At 42.1% G+C, this 18,504-nt stretch overlaps 1 protein-coding gene across 4 annotated transcripts in view; it reads right to left on the bottom strand.

The window, feature by feature from the left end:
- OTUD4 (OTU deubiquitinase 4) overlaps nucleotides 1-18,504 on the bottom strand; it is a 62,390-nt gene that overhangs the window by 18,827 nt on the left and 25,059 nt on the right. For all 4 annotated transcript variants that reach the window (XM_059722010.1, XM_019495543.2, XM_014608568.3 and 1 more), the window contains 9 exons: nucleotides 18,101-18,182; nucleotides 17,550-17,694; nucleotides 14,231-14,288; nucleotides 13,464-13,581; nucleotides 13,140-13,204; nucleotides 4,411-4,511; nucleotides 2,669-2,793; nucleotides 2,377-2,560; nucleotides 586-748 (listed from right to left, as the gene is read on the bottom strand). In XM_059722010.1, coding sequence (XP_059577993.1) covers nucleotides 586-748; nucleotides 2,377-2,560; nucleotides 2,669-2,793; nucleotides 4,411-4,511; nucleotides 13,140-13,204; nucleotides 13,464-13,581; nucleotides 14,231-14,288; nucleotides 17,550-17,694; nucleotides 18,101-18,182 — 1,041 coding nt within the window. The remainder of the gene's footprint in view (nucleotides 1-585; nucleotides 749-2,376; nucleotides 2,561-2,668; nucleotides 2,794-4,410; nucleotides 4,512-13,139; nucleotides 13,205-13,463; nucleotides 13,582-14,230; nucleotides 14,289-17,549; nucleotides 17,695-18,100; nucleotides 18,183-18,504) is intronic.

The following is an 18,504-nucleotide window of genomic DNA, read 5'->3' as shown; positions in this document are numbered from 1 at the left end:
AACTGGGTTCCAAAGGTGTAAATGAGAGCTGAATTCAGCCAGAAGAATCTTCCCTACTGATGACAACAAAGTTAGAGCCCTGCTTGATTTTCAAATCCAAATAGTTTTCAAATCCAGCTGGTTTTCACAGCTGGCAGTCTGGAAAGCCACTTTTCAGGAAAATAACTGTGCTTCAGAGCAAATCCTAACCCTACCTCTACATAACAGAAGACACCAAGCAGAACATTTTCTGTGGTTCAGCTGTATGAGGGAATGACAAAAATTGTATAGGAGGTAGACAGCCCCCCTTTATTCAGACCACATAAGACATAATGCACCTTACATCACAATGCTCATCAGTAATCTGGGTGTAAAAAACTACAATGCATCTTAATCTAACAACATAAATCTACAGAATTATATTTACTTATTCAGCTTTCTGTAGAAGAGATGCAGAGAGATGCATCTTTAACTTTTAAAATGTGTAATGAGAGAAGTTCACAAAACCAGGGCTTTAAAACTACCAAAATAATAAATTCACAGATAAGTACCCATCATTACATGGTTAAAAAGCTGTCTTTAAAATAAGCAAGGAAGCATACATACAGATAAGGCAGGAAAAGCCTGCTCATCCCTCTGCTGAATCTCATAAAGTGAGCGAGATTCTTCTATGGCCTGTTTTTCTCTACGTTCCTCTGGAGACAGGCCAAAGTAGTTACAATCTCTGCTAGCATAATCCAAGTCTTCAGTTCTCTCACGGTCTGCTTTTCTGTGGAGAAGTGGAAAGAAAAAGAAGAAATGCCTTTTCAAAGAAATCAAACAGTTACCTAGTGCGAGTGTTTAAACCAAGCACTACACCAAAATTAAGAATTTTGGGGGAAATGAGAGCAAAAAAACAATGTATGGCACTAGTTATACAGGTCACATGAAGATCACTTCATACTTTTAAATGATGCCTATCTATATCTATCAGGATTAGCAGGGTAAAAATAAATAAATAAATAAATGCATAGAATAAGAATATTCCATCTACAACACACTCCATTTTAGTAACGTCTGGAAAGACTCTAAGCCAGCATTTTGAATCATAGTCATTTGCTCTTTTAAACAAGAAGAGGTGTTCCCTCTCCCTATTTAACATGATAGTGCACATCTTACTGTTCTAATATAAAAGGAGGGGCATAATTTACTGGGAGAAATAAATAACTACTAATTAAATGCATTTCAAACAACACACATAACAAAAGCATTTTTTGCTCATGTTAACATTTAATCTGAATTTCAGGACAAGCTCAATAAAAAAAGTCAAGAGCTTCTGTGCTCTTAAAAACCCTATAATTTAGCTTTCTTAGCTAATTTTCCCATATTGTAATCAAGAACAGTACTCCTATCATGAACAAGTATATGTAATTGGTTGGTATCCAAGGATGATAGGAATTTTTTTCTGTGAAGGAAAATTAACATTTCAGTTGGCTGAAGCACATTGGTTCTTTTTGCTAGTAGCTTTCCCCGTAAAGGGCACTTACACAAGATATATTTTTTTTGAGTGATCAGGCCTCTGAAAGTACTCTACAGCCATGATGTAATGCACATGCATGGCTGCAAAGCACTTTTAAGATGGCGCAAAAAATTAACCCTCCTCAAATGAGGTATTAGATGAAGGTGCTCTAAAGCACAGCACCTTAGAAAACTTGGGTTCTCTCCAGGGTTAATTTTTTGCACTCTGCAGGTTTCCCTCAGCAGGGGAGGGAAGGGAAGGGAGAAGCTGTCAGCTGGGCTTGGCCTGGTTGGAGCTGGAGGTGGAGGGGAGGGTGAAACAGAGTCCCCTAGCCTTGCAGGCCTCCCCTCCAGCTACCCTGACTGGGGTATTAAGGGAAGCTAAGCCAGGCCCATGAGGCAAGGGGAGGCTCCCTTTCTCCACCCCCTTGTCTGGACCTCTTGACAGCAGCAGCTGCCAGCTCAGCTCAGCCTCACTGGAGCTGGAGTAGAGGGGTGGGGCAGAAAGGAGCCCCCACACCTCGTGGGCCTGGCCCAGCTCCCCCCCCCAGTACCCCAGCTGCAGACTGTGATGAGATAGTGATACAAAGCCTTGAGTGCTGCTCAACGTATAAATACTTGACAGAACAGCAGTCTTAACCACCTTCCCCTACAAGCACAGCAGACTCATGAAAGATACTCCCAGATGCAATGCTACCAAACAGGAAAACAGTAATGGAGTCGTAAGGACTGCAATTTTAAGACTGGTCTAAAGAAAAATATTCTTCAAATAAGTATCAGTTTGCAGTTGCAAGACACCAGTTGGGATGCACAAGAAATAGGCTTTTGTGGCTAGCTGGCTACTTATGGCCCATGAGAACTACCAAAGCCCCAGGTAACAGACTGATTGGTAGTTTTTACCTTACAGCCTGGGAAGCACTTCGGGAGCCCAGAGTTTTCTGCTCTGCAGAGGTCTGCTGAGACTGTGGCCCAGAATTTGAGAACTGATGCTGTCTGGTTCCCACAGCATGCTGAAGTCGAGGAGGTAGAACTGACTGGGTTTTTATTGGCTTATTTTGATTCTTTGGCCTTCTGCAGTCTGCATCTGACAAAGGCAAAAACACCATGTAAGATTTCTCGCAACTACTGGAGAAGAACCACCCGGTTGACGCAGTTTCTGAAATTGAAGAAGAAGGGGAGAAGAGACTCGTACCGGGCTGTACATTCTGACCACAAGTTGGAGGGAACTTTTTTATTTTCTTCCCTGACACAGTGTTCCAGGCCTCCATGGGGGATGCTTGTGGAAGAGGTTTAAGGCTCTTCAGTGACACAGAATGCCTGCAAGAAGAGGAGAGGAGGGAGAAGAGAAGAAAAAAAAAGAAGTGAGAGAGTTCTGTAAAACTGCACTGGGTTTTGGACAATTAGTACCAGATGTTTACTAAGACAAATGGATCTTTTTCTGTTTCTGGGAGAATTATGTTAAGTTCTTTGTTCTTCATGTTCTACCCATTGCATGAACTTAATCATACAAGGATGTAAAACCGTAAGAATTATTATTTTTTTAGTCTCAGGCACAGCAGTAAGACTCCAGTTTAATCAGTTTTTGACAATTTGTTCAAAGTACATAAAAATTCAATTCAAAGACAGTATCTGATAATAAAAATATCCCAAACAGACAATATTCTTTATAAAAAGGAGGGAAAATAGCTTATGAACTTTTACATAAATCGATATTGGGACATCCTCAGGACAGAGAGGGAAAGCAAAAGGATATTAAGAATATTTCAATAATCTTATTAGTGACTTTACCTTTTGTCCTTTTTCACTTAAAACAAAAAAAATAAAGAAAAATGTCTGCTCATGAGCACTTGTTAGAGATATATGAACAAAAGGTGAAGTACTTATGTTTGATTTGGAAGTAACAGGGCTTTTCCCTCTAAATCTATTAATGATATTATGTAAAGCAGCAAACTCTGTAAATTCACCAGAGCACAGCAACAGATTCACTGATATGGACAAATGTAGCTTTCAGTCACTTCATTTTCTATTGGTCTTTTTTTAATCTAGGATGACAGTATGAACTGAAAGTGGCTATTTAAACTACTCAAAGGCGAGAAATTCAGCTGTATTATAGCTGGTCAAGGTGAACTACAAGTACATGTTATTCCATGTACCTGTTAACACACAAAAGGAATTGTATAACAAAATTTGCAAAGTAAGGTACAATTCTACAGGTTATCAGTTACCCAGAATCTTACTCTTTCCTTTCCACACCATGAGTAAAATGTTTCCTGTCTGGGTTCCTTTCCCCAAACGTTATAGTCGGAGAGAGTTCCCTTAACAACTCTTTTAATCCCTGCCATGTGACGGGAATTGTTCTGTGAGAGCAAGCAAAAGAAAATGAGTTACAGCACCTGCAACCCTATCTATGAAACGGTTCACCAGATTTGAGCGATTAGGTCACTGCGAGATATAATGTGAAGAGATAATTTTTAGTTTGTTCAGCGCACAGCTCTTTCTGCATGAAGTCAGAAAAAGAAAAGAGCTGATCAGCTATTATATTAGAATGGTATTCCCTCTCACAGCACTTTTAACACAAAGCTGGAGTTGTAGCATCTAATTACAGAAGTACTACCAAATTGTGACAGTACTGTTCTATTTAGGTGTGGCATTTATACAGAAAACATTCCAATTTGAGTTTTTAAAGAATAAAAAAATATAGTTACTATAGTATAGCTCCTGTGTGGATAGTGCAGGAAAAAGACAAGGAAATTCACACTTTTGTAACAGATATGTTCAGAGACAGTTTCAGTTGTTCTTGAAATGCATCAAGTTCTTTTCTTGAACTGGTGCTTCAGAAAAATGGTCAAGCAGATGGTGTTAAACAATGAAGAGGAGCCAGATGCCTTAGTTAAATTCTACATAGCAAATTTATACATGACAATGTTGACTTACTTTGCTCCAAGCTCTTCCACAAATACAACAACAGGTCCATTCTCAGAGCAAACTTCTTGGATATGGGCATTATAAAGTTTTCCATTGTGGTCTAAGCGCACCTAAAAAAGCATGATACAGAAAATACACTGTACTAGACAGATCATATAAAGAAAAAAAAAAAAGAGGCTTTAACTCCTTGAACTACCAACAATATAACATAATTCTTTTTGGATGTCTCCCAGGTCATATGGGGAGAAAAAAAATGTCAAAACAAACATTTAACCCATGCCATTTTTATTTTTATTTTATTTTTTTTTATAAGAGAGCATGTACAAAGCAAACAAGTATCTCCCTGACATCATTACTGACTTCAAGAACCTGAGTGAGTGGAACAACACTTGGGGGATCGGGGGAGGAAATCAGTAATGCGTCAGAGGCAAGAAAGCATTTCTAAAGCACCATTCAAGTTTGGGGGGTGGGAAAGAGGGTGGAAAAAAGGAGTTCAATGCCCCTCTAGTTACTTCAAACCCTGGCATAAAACATTCCTTTTTAACTTAAAAAAGAAAATCATTAATCTACTCTCATTTAGGATACTAGAGGCTATAACCAAACAGCTACTTAATATAGTTTCACGGTTTCCAAAAAACCCATGAAAAATGGCATTGTCCACAATCACTAAGAAATACTGCATTGGTGGCAATTTCCCATTAAATCAACCTTAAAAAATACCCCCAAAACTAGGGGTGCACCGATAGATTTTTGGGGGACAACACCAATAGTCAATTTTTAAGAAGGAGTACTGGACAATACCAATCCTATTTCTGATACAGCTGCATGCAGCTGCACGCACGGGCATTTATCAGCCAAATTATTGGCTGCATCGGGCCAATTTCTGATACAGCCAATTTTCTTTATATTGGTACCCATCCAATACCGGACCTCTAAGAAAAACGCATGATATTCACACAATACACTATTTGTGAATGTCCCAGTGCTTACCGGAATAGAAAGACAATGCGACAAGCACTGAAGCAACAACAGATCATGTAACTGAGACTTACTGTCTACTAGTGATGTAGACGAGCGTTCTCAACCTGTGGGTCGGGACCCGGAAGCGGGTCACAATAATATATGAAAGGGTAGCGAACAAACTTTAAAAATGGATTCTTCTTTAAAGAAGAAAAATGTGGGAAACCGTGGCTTTTCCCTTGCAGGCTTGCAGAACCCCAGCCTGCAAGGGACTGCTTGGGCCCCCCCCAACCCTACACACACCCTTATGGGTCCCACGCACTCACCCCCAGCCCCACACACTGTGGGGTTGGGGCCTTAGGGCAGGGGGCAGCAGGTTGGGAGTGACGGGCACTGGGTCGTGGCTGGCCATCGATGTTTACAAATGGGTCCTGGTACAAAAGAGGTTGAGAACCACTGATGTAGTCTAAGTGAAGATGCCAGTAAGTGAAGTGAAAAATGTTTCTATTAAGGTTAGCACTAAATAGTAATTCTAAACTTTTTGTAGAATGCTACATATAATGTTACGACGGTATCAGTTATAATTCATATCATATATACATTAATAATATATTTAAATTTAAATGTAATATTTAAAGTTATATGATTAAATTGTATAATATAATTTACTTTCCACAGAACTTGCTATTATATTTATACAATATATGCCTCTCCATCAATCAGTGGTGAAGGGAAGGACCGCCAGGAAATGCCCACAGAAGTCAGCTCTTTAGTCAGCGATCAAGCTGCAAAAAATGCTTTGTCTTGCTGCAAATTAAGTAAACACTTAACTATAAGTCCTTTCAAAAATTACTTTTTTTTTTTTATTAAAACTGTAAAATCTTCTTTTTTTTTTTAAACAGATACAACCATCAGCTATTTGTCTGCAGAAAACAGATTATTTTTCTAGAGCTAAATGTCAATAAAAGGTAGAAAATATTTTATAGGCATTTGGCATACTACCAATACTCAACACACTAATCACATTTCACTGCTTACTTGTCAGTAGTTACTTGACCTGCTTCCCCTACTTACTGTTGGGGGGGGGAGGGTTGGGGGGGGGGAAGATGCCACCACTCACTGTTTGTCATTACCTGTCTCCCAAAGGTAAGCGTGTGTTTTCTTCTAGGTTGGCGGATCTCCTCCGGCGGGCTTTAAACTAGGCTTGTCAGGGGGAGGGGAAGATGAGGGCGGGGGAAGCTGTGGACCACCAAACCATGTGGCACCCACAAGGCCAGCCCAGCCTGAAGAAGGAGAACATTGGGAACCTTCAAGCCATGGGGCGGCCAGCACTATAGCACAGGTAAGCAATGAGAAGGTAAGAAATAAGGGGCCCCTTGGGATTCGGAGTGGGGGGGCAGCAAAGGCACCAGTCGCAGGGCTCAAGTGCCTATATACTAATGCTAGGAGCATGGGGAACAAGCAGGATGAACTAGTGCTCCTGCTTGCACAAAACACCTATGACTCAGTAGGGCTAATGGAAACCTGGTGGGATTCGTCCCACGACTGGGCGGTACATATTGAGGGCTATAGATTGTACAGAAAGGACAGGGTGGGGAAAAAAGGGGGAGGGGTTGCGCTCTATATCAATGAGCAATATATGTCAACCCTCATCAAGAAGGAATCAAAGGACGAGGAAGTAGAAGGATTGTGGGTTAGGCTACATGGGGGGCAACGAGAAAGGGATTTGGTGGTAGGGGTCAGCTACAGACCCCCACACCAAGGGGAAGAAAAAGATTCGGGGCTCCTGAGGCAGCTCTTGGAGACCATAAAAGCTAAAGAGGCAGTAATCATGGGGGACCTAAACTACCCAGACATCTGCTGGGAGATACAGATGGCAAAGTCCCACCGTTCACGCAGGTTTCTAACCCGTGTACAGGACCTCCACCTGACACAGGAGGTACATGGTCCCACTAGGGGGAATGCCATACTGGATCTGGTACTGGCAACGGGGGATGACATGGTAGGGAACCTACAGATCGATAGCCATCTGGGGGACAGTGATCACCTGATAACAGAATTCTTTATAAAACGTCGAGTGAGTAAGGTAACTAGTAGGGTGAAAGAGCTAGACTTTAGGAAAGTTGATTTCAATGAACTCAGGCGATTAGTCAAAGACGCACTGCAGAGTAGGAGTTTTGAAGTGATGGGAGCCCAAGAAGGGTGGCTGTGCCTTAAGGAAATGATCCTTCAGGCACAATGCAAGACGATCCCGATGCGAGGGAAAAGAGGGAAAGGGGCCAGGAGGCTTCCTTGGCTGACCAGAGAAATCCAGGGCAGCCTAAGGGCCGAAAGGGGAGCACATAAAAGATGGAAACAGGGAGAAATCACCAAAGACAAATATACCTCCTCTGCTCGCGCTTGTAGGGAGGCAGTTAGACGGGCCAAAGCTACCATGGAGCTGAGGATAGCATCCCAAGTAAAGGACAACAAGAAATTGTTTTTTAGATATATAGGGAGTAAAAGGAAGGCCCAGGGAGGAATAGGACCCCTGCTAAATGGGCAGAAACAATTGGTAACGGACAGGAGGGACAAGGCTGAACTCCTCAACGAGTTCTTTGCCTCAGTGTTCCTAAGCGAGGGGCACGACAAATCTCACACTGGGGTTGTAGAGAGGCAGCAGCAAGGCGCCAGACTTCCATGCGTACACCCTGAGATGGTGCAGAGTCACTTTGAAGAACTGGATGCCTTTAAGTCAGCAGGCCCGGATGAGCTCCATCCGAGGGTGCTGAAGGCACTGGCCGACATCATAGCAGAGCCACTGGCAGGAATATTTGAACGCTCGTGGCGCATGGGCCAAGTCCCGGAGGACTGGAAAAGGGCCAGTGTGGTCCCCATTTTCAAGAAGGGGAGGAAGGAGGACCCGGGCAACTATAGGCCAGTCAGTCTCACCTCCATCCTCAGCAAAATCTTTGAAAAAATTATCAAGGCTCACATTTGCGAGAGCCCGGCAGGACAAATTATGCTGAGGGGAAACCAGCACGGGTTCATAGCAGGCAGATCATGCCTGACCAATCTAGTCTCTTTTTATGACCAGGTTACAAAACGCCTGGATACAGGAGGAGGGGTGGATGTCATGTACTTAGACTTCAGGAACGCCTTCGATATGGTATCCCACCCCATACTGGTGAACAAGTTAAGAGCCTGTGACTTAGATGACTACACAGTCCGGAGGGTGGCAAATTGGCTAGAGGGTCGCACCCAGAGAGTCGTGGTGGATGGGTCAGTTTTGACCTGGAAGGGTGTGGGCAGTGGGGTCCTGCAGGGCTCGGTCCTTGGACCGATACTCTTTAATGTCTTCATCAGCAACTTGGACGAGGGAGTGAAATGTACTCTGTCCAAGATTGCAGATGACACAAAGCTATGGGGAGAAGTGGACACGCCGGAGGGCAGGGAACAGCTGCAAGCAGACCTGGACAGGTTGGACAAGTGGGCAGAAAACAGCAGAATGCAGTTCAACAAGGAGAAATGCAAAGTGCTGCACCTAGGGAGGAAAAATGTCCGGCACACCTACAGCCTAGGCAATGACCTGCTGGGTGGCACGGAAGTAGAAAGGGACCATGAGTCGGCAGTGTGACGAAGCCATCAGAAAAGCCAATGGCACTTTATCGTGCATCAGCAGATGCATGATGAATAGATCCAAGGAGGTGATACTTCCCCTCTATTGGGCACTGGTCAGACCGCAGTTGGAGTACTGTGTGCAATTCTGGGCGCCGCACTTCAAGAGGGATGCAGATAACCTGGAGAGAGTCCAGAGAAGGGCCACTCGTATGGTCAAGGGCCTGCAGACCAAGCCCTACGAGGAGAGACTAGAGAACCTGGACCTTTTCAGCCTCCGCAAGAGAAGGTTGAGAGGCGACCTTGTGGCTGCCTTTAAGTTCATCACGGGGGCAAAGAAGGGAATTGGTGAGGATTTATTCACCAAGGCGCCCCCGGGGGTTACAAGAAACAATGGCCACAAGCTAGTAGAGAGCAGATTTAGACTAGACATTAGGAAGAACTTCTTCACAGTTCGAGTGGCCAAGGTCTGGAATGGGCTCCCAAGGGAGGTGGTGCTCTCCCCTACCCTGGGGGTCTTCAAGAGGAGGTTAGATAGGCATCTAGCTGGGGTCATCTAGACCCAGCACTCTTTCCTGCCTATGCAGGGGGGGTCGGACTCAATGATCTATTGAGGTCCCTTCCGACCCTAACATCTATGAATTTGCATAGACCAGAAGCTTCCTAGGGCCTGAGCTCTCTCATGTGCATGCATGTGTGTACGCATACACAGTGGCTGTGAACAACAGGATCTTAGCCCCAACTGTTTCTTCTGGATCAATGGTTTTCAAACAGTAAGCTGTAGTCTACCAGAGGGCCACAACAACAGAGCAAACAAATCCCACTAACACCATCCACCATTCCCGAAGTCAGACCATTCTCCAAGTTCAACACCAGTGCAGGAAGCAGTGGAGTGCATGTTAGTTCCCTTTCAAGTATTTACTATGTAGAATAACTGTCCATGCTTTTCAGAAATGCCGGAAGTCAAGATAGGCAAGGATGGTGATGAGCTGCCCTTAGATGTGTTGACCTTATGAAACACTTGTTGTCCAGTTTCTTCAGATTATAGAGCACCTTTCTTCACTGGACTCTCCATTTCCCATTCCTGTCCACTAGTAGAATTAGATGGTGTTTACATCCTTCGAAGTGCATTCTGTTTTCCAGTGGCTAGTAGGCTTCCCCCCTACTTTAACATGAAGCTAACTTCTACATTCAAATATACCTTATACCTCATGAGGTAGACAGGCATAATAACCTTCTCAAAGTGCAGCTTTTTAATCCTTCCCCACCCCAATTCTGATCTCTAGACTGATACTCTGTTGACTGGATTTTGAAAGCAATGGGTTGTATATCACCTTGCTAGAGTGAATCAACTTTATTCTTTTGCATTTCACTTCCATATCAATCCAACTAGGTCAACTTCAAGCCTAATCAATTGCTGATGAATCATTCAACAAGTAATTCTTCTCCAAAGGAAAAAACCTTTCCTCACCTGATTATTGCAAGTTTTAGTACAGGGCTAAACATCAATAATGAAATACAAGTTAACAGTTCTATGCCAACTTCAAGTTTGTCCTGGCTATTTTGAGAGCACAGAAGAATACTGAATTATATTTCCTCTTTCTTCAAAGCACAAATACTGAACTAAATTCTCTCTCTCTGTAAACAAAAAACAAAACAAAACTGGGGGTAGACAGAGGCAGAAAAAGAAAAAAAAAAAAGAAAGAAGTTCTACTAGTTCAATTCTTCTGGATACCTAACAACTTGTCACTTTTTTACCTCAGCGGTTGTCAAAGAGTTTTCATTTGTGTAGTGTCAGTATAAGGTAGCATACTAGTGACTCAACTTATTTACCAACTTTGACCATGGCTCACACTTTGAAAGTAAAGCTACCGGCTCCCCCTGCTTGTTTACACATCATTTTTGTGTATGACTTCACTGCAGAATCAATCTGAACTCTCTCAGGCATTGCCAGTAAACCAGCACCAATCTACGTAAAAATCAGTTTGGTCAATAATCTTGGCTAAATCAGCTAACACACGAGAAGAGATTTTTACTTTAGCTGGCATAACCTATCCACTTAACAGTGTGGATGTAAGCTAAACCATTTAAATAGTTTTCTAGTGTCTTCCTAGAATTCAAGGTGTGCCTAGGACACAAGCCATAATTCACTAAGAAAGAGTAAGAACGGCTCATCTTACTGCAGTTCAAAGAACCATAAAGCAGGGCGTGAGAAACCCCAACAAAGTGTTCCATCCAAACTACCTCAAATGAGGGTTTATAGGGCAGTTGCCAACACCTAGCCTGAGCACCAATCACCAGGTTAACACTACAGCACAGGCACATCCTTACACCTGAAGCAGTAGCATGCTACTTCTCTGTGCTTTCCACATTCAGTAGTCATCTGTCCTATCACAGTTATGGCCCAGGCCTATACTGAAAAATCTAAACTGATGCAAAAATAAAATGCTTTAATGAGGTCTTTGTGATACTACAAAATGGCTGACAAATATGTTGTGTAAGAACCCATGTGATTCAGGGTTTAAATGAAATGAGCAGGCCATTATTACTTACAGTAATAACCAAAACATCTAGAGACCCACTGTGCCTCATATCAGCAAACACAGAAAAGGCTGACTGACTGTCTCTAGTCCAAAGAGTTTGCACTCCATAAAAAGAGGTAAAATATGGATGCAGAAATGGGAGAACAAATAAAAAACAAACTGTGTGACTATATAGACTGACATTATGTGCAACATTCTCAACATACCACCATTAGCTTTTCCTGCAGCTCCTCATATTCATACCTAGGTGATATTAAACACAAGTTCTTTGATTTTATTTGTAGACTGCTCTGGCAACATCACATAATCAGGCTTGGTAGAAATCAGATTACTAACTTTAAACAGAATCCAGATACGTAACAACTACTTGTACAACTCTGGAATGCCTGCTGCAGTTTAAAATCGCCTAGACCACTTTCTCGTTCAGCATGGCACTCTTCCCAACACTTGAGATCCTTTCTTGCTGACCCTCTCTCACAAGTTTCTAAATTCAGTTTGGCGTTACAGGAAATACTAAGAGAAGACATAAGATAAAATCTTGAAGTGTTGAATTGCTAATTATGGTATTCTTTATCAAAGAGGCCTATGCAAAAGCACAGCCGCTTTAATACAAGCAATTAATGGTGGCTCACACTGAAAATTCCCAGGGGCAGTCTGAACTAAGATGACCTATGCCACACATCATCTTGAAACTAGTTAACTTACCAGCAGAAAGTCATACTGAGCATCTGAACATCACTTGAACACTACTAGGCTTACATGATTATTCTTTCTATATACTGCCAACTGTAGCCACTGCAGCTTCATAGAGTCATAGAAGTAGGGTCGGAAGGGACCTTGTAGATCTTCAAGCCCAACCCCCTGCCTGGGCAGGAGGGAAACTGGGCTCAAGTGACCCCAGCCAGGTAGGCATCAAGCCTCTTCTTAAAGACCCCCAGGGTAGGAGCCAGCACCATTTCCCTTGGAAGTTGGTTCCAGACCCTAGCTGCCCTAACTGAAGTAGTTCCTATGGATGTCTAATCTAAACCTACTCTCCAGCAACCTGTGGCCATTATTCCTTGTTATCCCGGGGGGCGCTAGGGGAAACAAGGTCTCCCCCAAACCCTTCTGGTCCCCCCTAGTGAGTTTATAGATGGTCACAAGGCTTCCTCCCTCACTGTGGCTTTCTGTAACACGTGTATACAAGAACAGTACTACTTTACTTCCCATGCCAAGATAACCTTCTACAGACAATATCCTTATGTACACCCCCTTGAACTAATTCAACCAATACACTTTTGCCCAGGACACACACAAGAGTCAAATTGAAAAAATGTATATGATCTTGACTTAAGAGACCTCAGCTAGGTACTACTGACTACAGCCAATGGACAATACATCGCAGAGGAGTCACTGATAAAAAAAAAAAAAAAAGCTTACAGTACAGCTGTAACTAGTCAGTTCTATATATAAATAAGGAACTGCTTCTGAATTTGTAGGAGCTGGTCTGTATTTCTTGTGTGAAGCCTCCTCAAAAGCATCATCATAAACAAATGAGAACATACACAGTTAATGACAATGCAATTAAACCAACAGCCACAGAAAAAAAACTGACTTATCAGAAAGAAGACAGAAAAGCTACCATTCAAAAGTACTTACTTTACATTTATCTCCAACTGAATATTGCATGCCAGCAGCAATGGAAAAATCTCGTTTTTGCTGATCTGTAAACATATTACCAGTAAAATTCCAAATTACAATTACTTCTCACCAAAAATAAAAACACTTTAGGCAAAGTAACACAGTCTAGTTTGATTTTACATTCCTCCAAAAATAATCTGGGAACTAAAAGCTATCACTTAGACTCTGAGTCAGCAGGCTGACCCACGTGGACAGACCCCTGCTACTGCTCAGAGCAGTCTTGACTCTCATGGGACCTTGTTAGGAGCTGATGATCAACTTGCACGAATATGGCGAACTTACCCCGTTTGGACTGTTGCCAAACTTCATATTCAACATTTCTATAAACTGATGGGTTGAGCGATTTGACAACTTTTCTAGGCAATGTAAATGAGGTGGGATTTCCATTAGTCTTAAGGTGCTGCACAAAAGAGAACAAAGCAGCAAGTGAACACACACACACACTTATTGCATTTTACTAAACATCATACCACTCAAACTTTCAAATGAAACACAAAGCAATGGAGAACGCATCCAAGCATTAACAGCATGAAAGGTAAATTCAAGGGGATTTGCTTGAAACTCACAGTAACAAAGGGTGTTTATACGCATGGTCTAGGAGTGGGATTGGGGCAGTGCTTTAATTAAAGCCGCTCTAATTAAAATGCCAAGAGCGTCATTTGTATAAGCATTCCTGCACTGAAAAATGGTGGTAGGAGCACTTTAACTAAAGCTCCTTCAATGAGCTTCAGTTAAAGCGTCCCCCGCCACCATATTTCAGCACGGGACACTGATACAAGCGACGCTAGAATGCAGTAACTACCATATTCCATCAGACTCGATTAATCGAAGCTGCTCCAACATGCTGTAATTACAGTGCACTGGAGCAGCACGCTGCAAGTGTATAGGCACCCAAAGTGCTAACTTTACTACAATAATTTTTAAGAGTTACATATATTTCTCCTACTAAACAACATTTAAAAATGAGAAACTTAAGTTATTCCAAAAAAATGAATCTTTATAAAATATAGCCAACTACAATTAAGAAAAAAATGTTAACATAAAAATACCTTGCTGCCAGAACGAGACTTTAATCCATTCATATCACTAACTGCGGCAGTCTTACTTCTGTAAAGAACAAGGTAAATCATAAAGATGTAATTAGGACTCAGATTGTGATAAAAAATACCTCCAAAATATACACAAAAAATAATCCTAATCTTCATGCTAAATTAGACAGTTATTCTCTTTGCACAACAAAATTCAAAAGCAGCTTTAAGTAAAACTGCACAGTTAAGAGTTAGATTTAGCTATTCATCCACTGGTAAAAATTTGGCACAGAAATTAATCCTTTCATTGAAACTTTAATAATCAGTCTTAAGAGAACACACCCCAAAAATCAATTGAAAAAACAAATAAGGCCATGTTAAATCAACCCAAATTTATTACCTAGCCTGAATCAAGTCAGGCCACACTCATTTACCCTCATTTTCTACACCTGCCACCATTTGGAAGTCTGCCTCCCAGCAACAGAAAGGAAACAGTGGGGTTTTATATTTCCTACAGTATTTATGGGAGATCTGTAGTATTTGAACCAAGTTTGATTGTTTCCAAATGTTCTGCATCCCAGAATAGCATTTATTAAGAAAACTTTAGTTTCTCTAAAACAGATTTACTCTTGTTATGAAAATATTTCATTTCAATTAAACAGTTAATAAAATACACTTCAAAGACAACTTTATTTTTAACAAAGAAAATAAAACAAACAGCTATATACAATTTGGGTTGAGGCAGGCAAGCTTGCACTAGCTCTTCATCACTGTACACGTGACAGAAAATGAGTTTGGTTATCTTAGTATAACTCCCAAATACATACCCTAGCCATTTTATAAATCTGATAGAATTTGCCAGTGTACTTTCATAAAAATTAGAGGTGCACCAATATAATCGGTCCATATTGGATCAGCACCGATAAAAGGAACAATGACATTAGCGCCAATTGGCTTTTTTTTTTGGATCAGTATTACTGATAGTGTCACCGATAAATGTCGCATGCATGCACGCAGACACAGCACGCACAAAAGCCAGAAGTGCAGCCTGGCAGCTTGTAGAACAACATTGAGCTGGTAAGTGTATGGGGGGAAAGGGGAGTGAAAGGGTGTTGTGGGGGCAGATTGAGGCCCCCATGGTGATGGAGGGAGTGAGGGCTGAGGCAGGCTCTGCCCAGCAGACAGGGCAAAGTGAGGGATGGTGGCTCATCCAGGGAGTGCATGGGGGGAGGGGTAGCTCCCACCGCTGCGTACACCCCAGGGGAGACACAGGGGGCATGTGGTCCCCGGATTTGTGCACAGGGCTTGGGTGGGCTGCCTGGTGCAGGCTTGGGGCTGTAGGCTACGTCAGCCTCTTCCTAGTGGGGGGGGCTAGGCCAGGGCTGCGCTGGGGGCAGGAAAGGACAGACAACAACACTAGGAGGGGGTCTACAGGGTGGGCTACAGCCACCCAAAAATTTGCCGTAGCCCCCCCCCCAGTGCCGATGCCATCCACCCCGCCCCTGCCCACCCCGAGAGCACCCCAGCCCAGCCCTGCTGCCAGGAAGAGGCCAGCACAGCCCCCAACCTGCAGCAAGCAGCCCGCCCTTGCTCTGCACACAAAATGGGAAGGGAAGGGAAGGGAAGGGAAGGGAAGGGAAGGGAAGGGAAGGGAAGGGAAGGGAAGGGAAGGGAAGGGCCATATGCCCCCCGTGTTTCCCCCAGGGTGCGCGCAGCAGCGAAGTCATCCCCCAAAGCACCTCACCACATCCCCCAGACAAGCCACTTGCGGTTCTGTCCCGTAGCCCACCCCACCCCACCCCAGCTGGGCAGCACCTGCCCCTGCCCTACCCCACTCCCTCCCTCACTATGGGGGCCTCAATCTGCCCCACCCCCCAGATTTACCAATCTGACACTGCTCTCCAAGCTGCTGGGCTGCATATTGGCTACCAGACCAATGTCAGCCAATATGGCTGGTTAATAATCGGCCATCAGTATTGGCCAAAAAAAAAAAAAAAATCTTTAATCAGTACACCCCTAATAAGAATTCTAATTCTGATAATGTGCAAAATTACTGCAGAGCAAGATTAGGAGTTTCAAGAATAGAAATGAATGGGGCATGTTCCCACTGTCTGGCCTTCTGGCTACAAAAACTGTTCTCCTTTCACAGAAGTACTCTATGTTACCACCAGATGAACTGCCTGGTAATTTTTGCAACTAAGAAAAAGAGGGAGCTCCTCCCTTCCCTAGAATTTGGTCTTTTTGTGGTACCTTCAACAAGTTCAATTTATGGCTTTCAGCTCAATAAGAGAGCAGAGCCTGCCTACCCCAGATTTACAGATTGCAGTATATTCTCCACCTCAAATGCCACACTGGAACACAAAGTCCCCATAGAGTGGCTTCTGTCATTTTGTCAGGAAGTGGGGGCATGCTGCTGTGGTTACAAAAGCCCCAGGGCTTCTGCAAAAATTCATGGAGGCAATGGCTCCAAGAATAACACTGAGAAATATAAATGGGCACCATAACTGAGTGACAATACTATACAGTACAAATTAGTAAGTCAAAGCCTCAGTGATAATTAAAACATCTAAGATCAATAAACAGGCATTTAAATCTACATATCCTGCAGCACCCATGTAAATGTTAGCAAACAGATGAGAGGCAAAGAACACCCATGAAGATGAGAGGCAAAGAACACCCATGAGTCCACTGACTCCATCGAAACCCTAAAGAGTATTATTTTTGTAGGAGCCATAAAGTTAACAATTCCCCTAATTACTATGGGACATGCTTCCAAAAAGCTTCCCATTTCCACAGAGCAAGATCCTCAAACAGAATCATATTCTTTTCTAAAATCTGCTCTCAAATGTACTTCAGAAGCAACTCCCCCACAGTCCATGGAGTTACTAATTATTTACACATATTCAAATGAGATCAGAATTTGGCCTCGTTTCCCTGGACATTTCAACCACATTTCTCCCGTAGTTTTCAACATGTAGAGAATTCAATAGAGCCTGCCACCCTGATCCCCCATACCTCAAAACATTTTTTTCCATATGCTGAGATGGAAAAACTACTGAATTCCTTGCATGGTTTTGACAGAAAGAGGCAAGCAACAGTGGCAGCACAAGGATTCTTCATGCACAGAAGGGAGCAGGCACAGCGTATCAAGCCTAGGGCTTGTGAATTTTTACTAATGTAATATTTTCATAAGCATTTACGTTCTCTCTTGGTTTTATCTGCTACTTTATTTTCAGAAGTACACAATATTTTCCTTCTTGCCAGAAGTTCTACTGAAAACCTAAGCACTGAACTGCTCAAGCACTTGTATTTTAATTATTAACTTTTAAATCCCCCTTACTTGTAGTTATCATCTGCTTCAGATTCAGAAGATATTTCACTGCTGCCATTACTTTCTTCTGTCACATCAGGAGCATGTAGTTCCTCTAGGATTTTATTCACATCAGTGCCAAATACTTTATGATAAAGTAATTCATAAAGAACAGCTAAGAAAAAAAAAAAAACTAGTGACAATTTTGTTGCATAAAATTTCATTTGCAATCATCTTTATAACAGTTATTTTCATGAAAACACATTGAAATGTCTCCTGAAAGAGAAAAGGAATTACAGTTTAAGTTAACCTGTACAGGCAAGATCTTTAAAACTGCAAAACACCTGCAGCTCCCACAGACTTCAATTACAGGCACTTGGATCTACTAGAATTCAAACCCTTGATTGACACTTGTATCCTCAAATACTGAATACTACAATTTAAACACAACCACACTTTAAGCAAAAGAAAAGAACTACATAAAAATGTCTTAATAGCATGAAATAGATGGAAATTTTTGTTAGGATGCTAGTGAAAGAATGCGTTTCAGTATGAAACCTACCAAACAAATCAATACTTACACTGGCAGAGAGCAGCCTTTTCTGCATATTCTATTGGGTAAACAACGTCATAGTGATTTCCATTTGAAAAACACAGCAATACCTAGAAAGAAGAGGGCATTTAAAAAACTGTCATTTTCTCTGTTTTAAAATTATGAAAGCATATATTTAATGCAACTGTGTGCCAATATAATGTATTGCAATTTTCAATACCTCATAATTATGACATTGGGAAATATACCGTTTTCTGTAAAAGTTCACTTGACCTAATCGAATAAAAATTACTAACAGAGATATAACTGTGGAAGTGAATTTGACTTGAGTTTACAGAAATGTACCATAGAGGGAGATTTAACGTACCCTTTGTATTACACCCTGATTAAATAAACAAAAATATATATTAATGCCTAGTAGAACAGGTACCA

This window comes from Alligator mississippiensis, chromosome 2 (assembly GCF_030867095.1).
Source record: "Alligator mississippiensis isolate rAllMis1 chromosome 2, rAllMis1, whole genome shotgun sequence".
NCBI classification, from domain to species: domain Eukaryota; kingdom Metazoa; phylum Chordata; order Crocodylia; family Alligatoridae; genus Alligator; species Alligator mississippiensis.
Note: the sequence above shows the minus strand (reverse complement) of the source record. Positions and strands in the feature narration are given on the sequence as shown.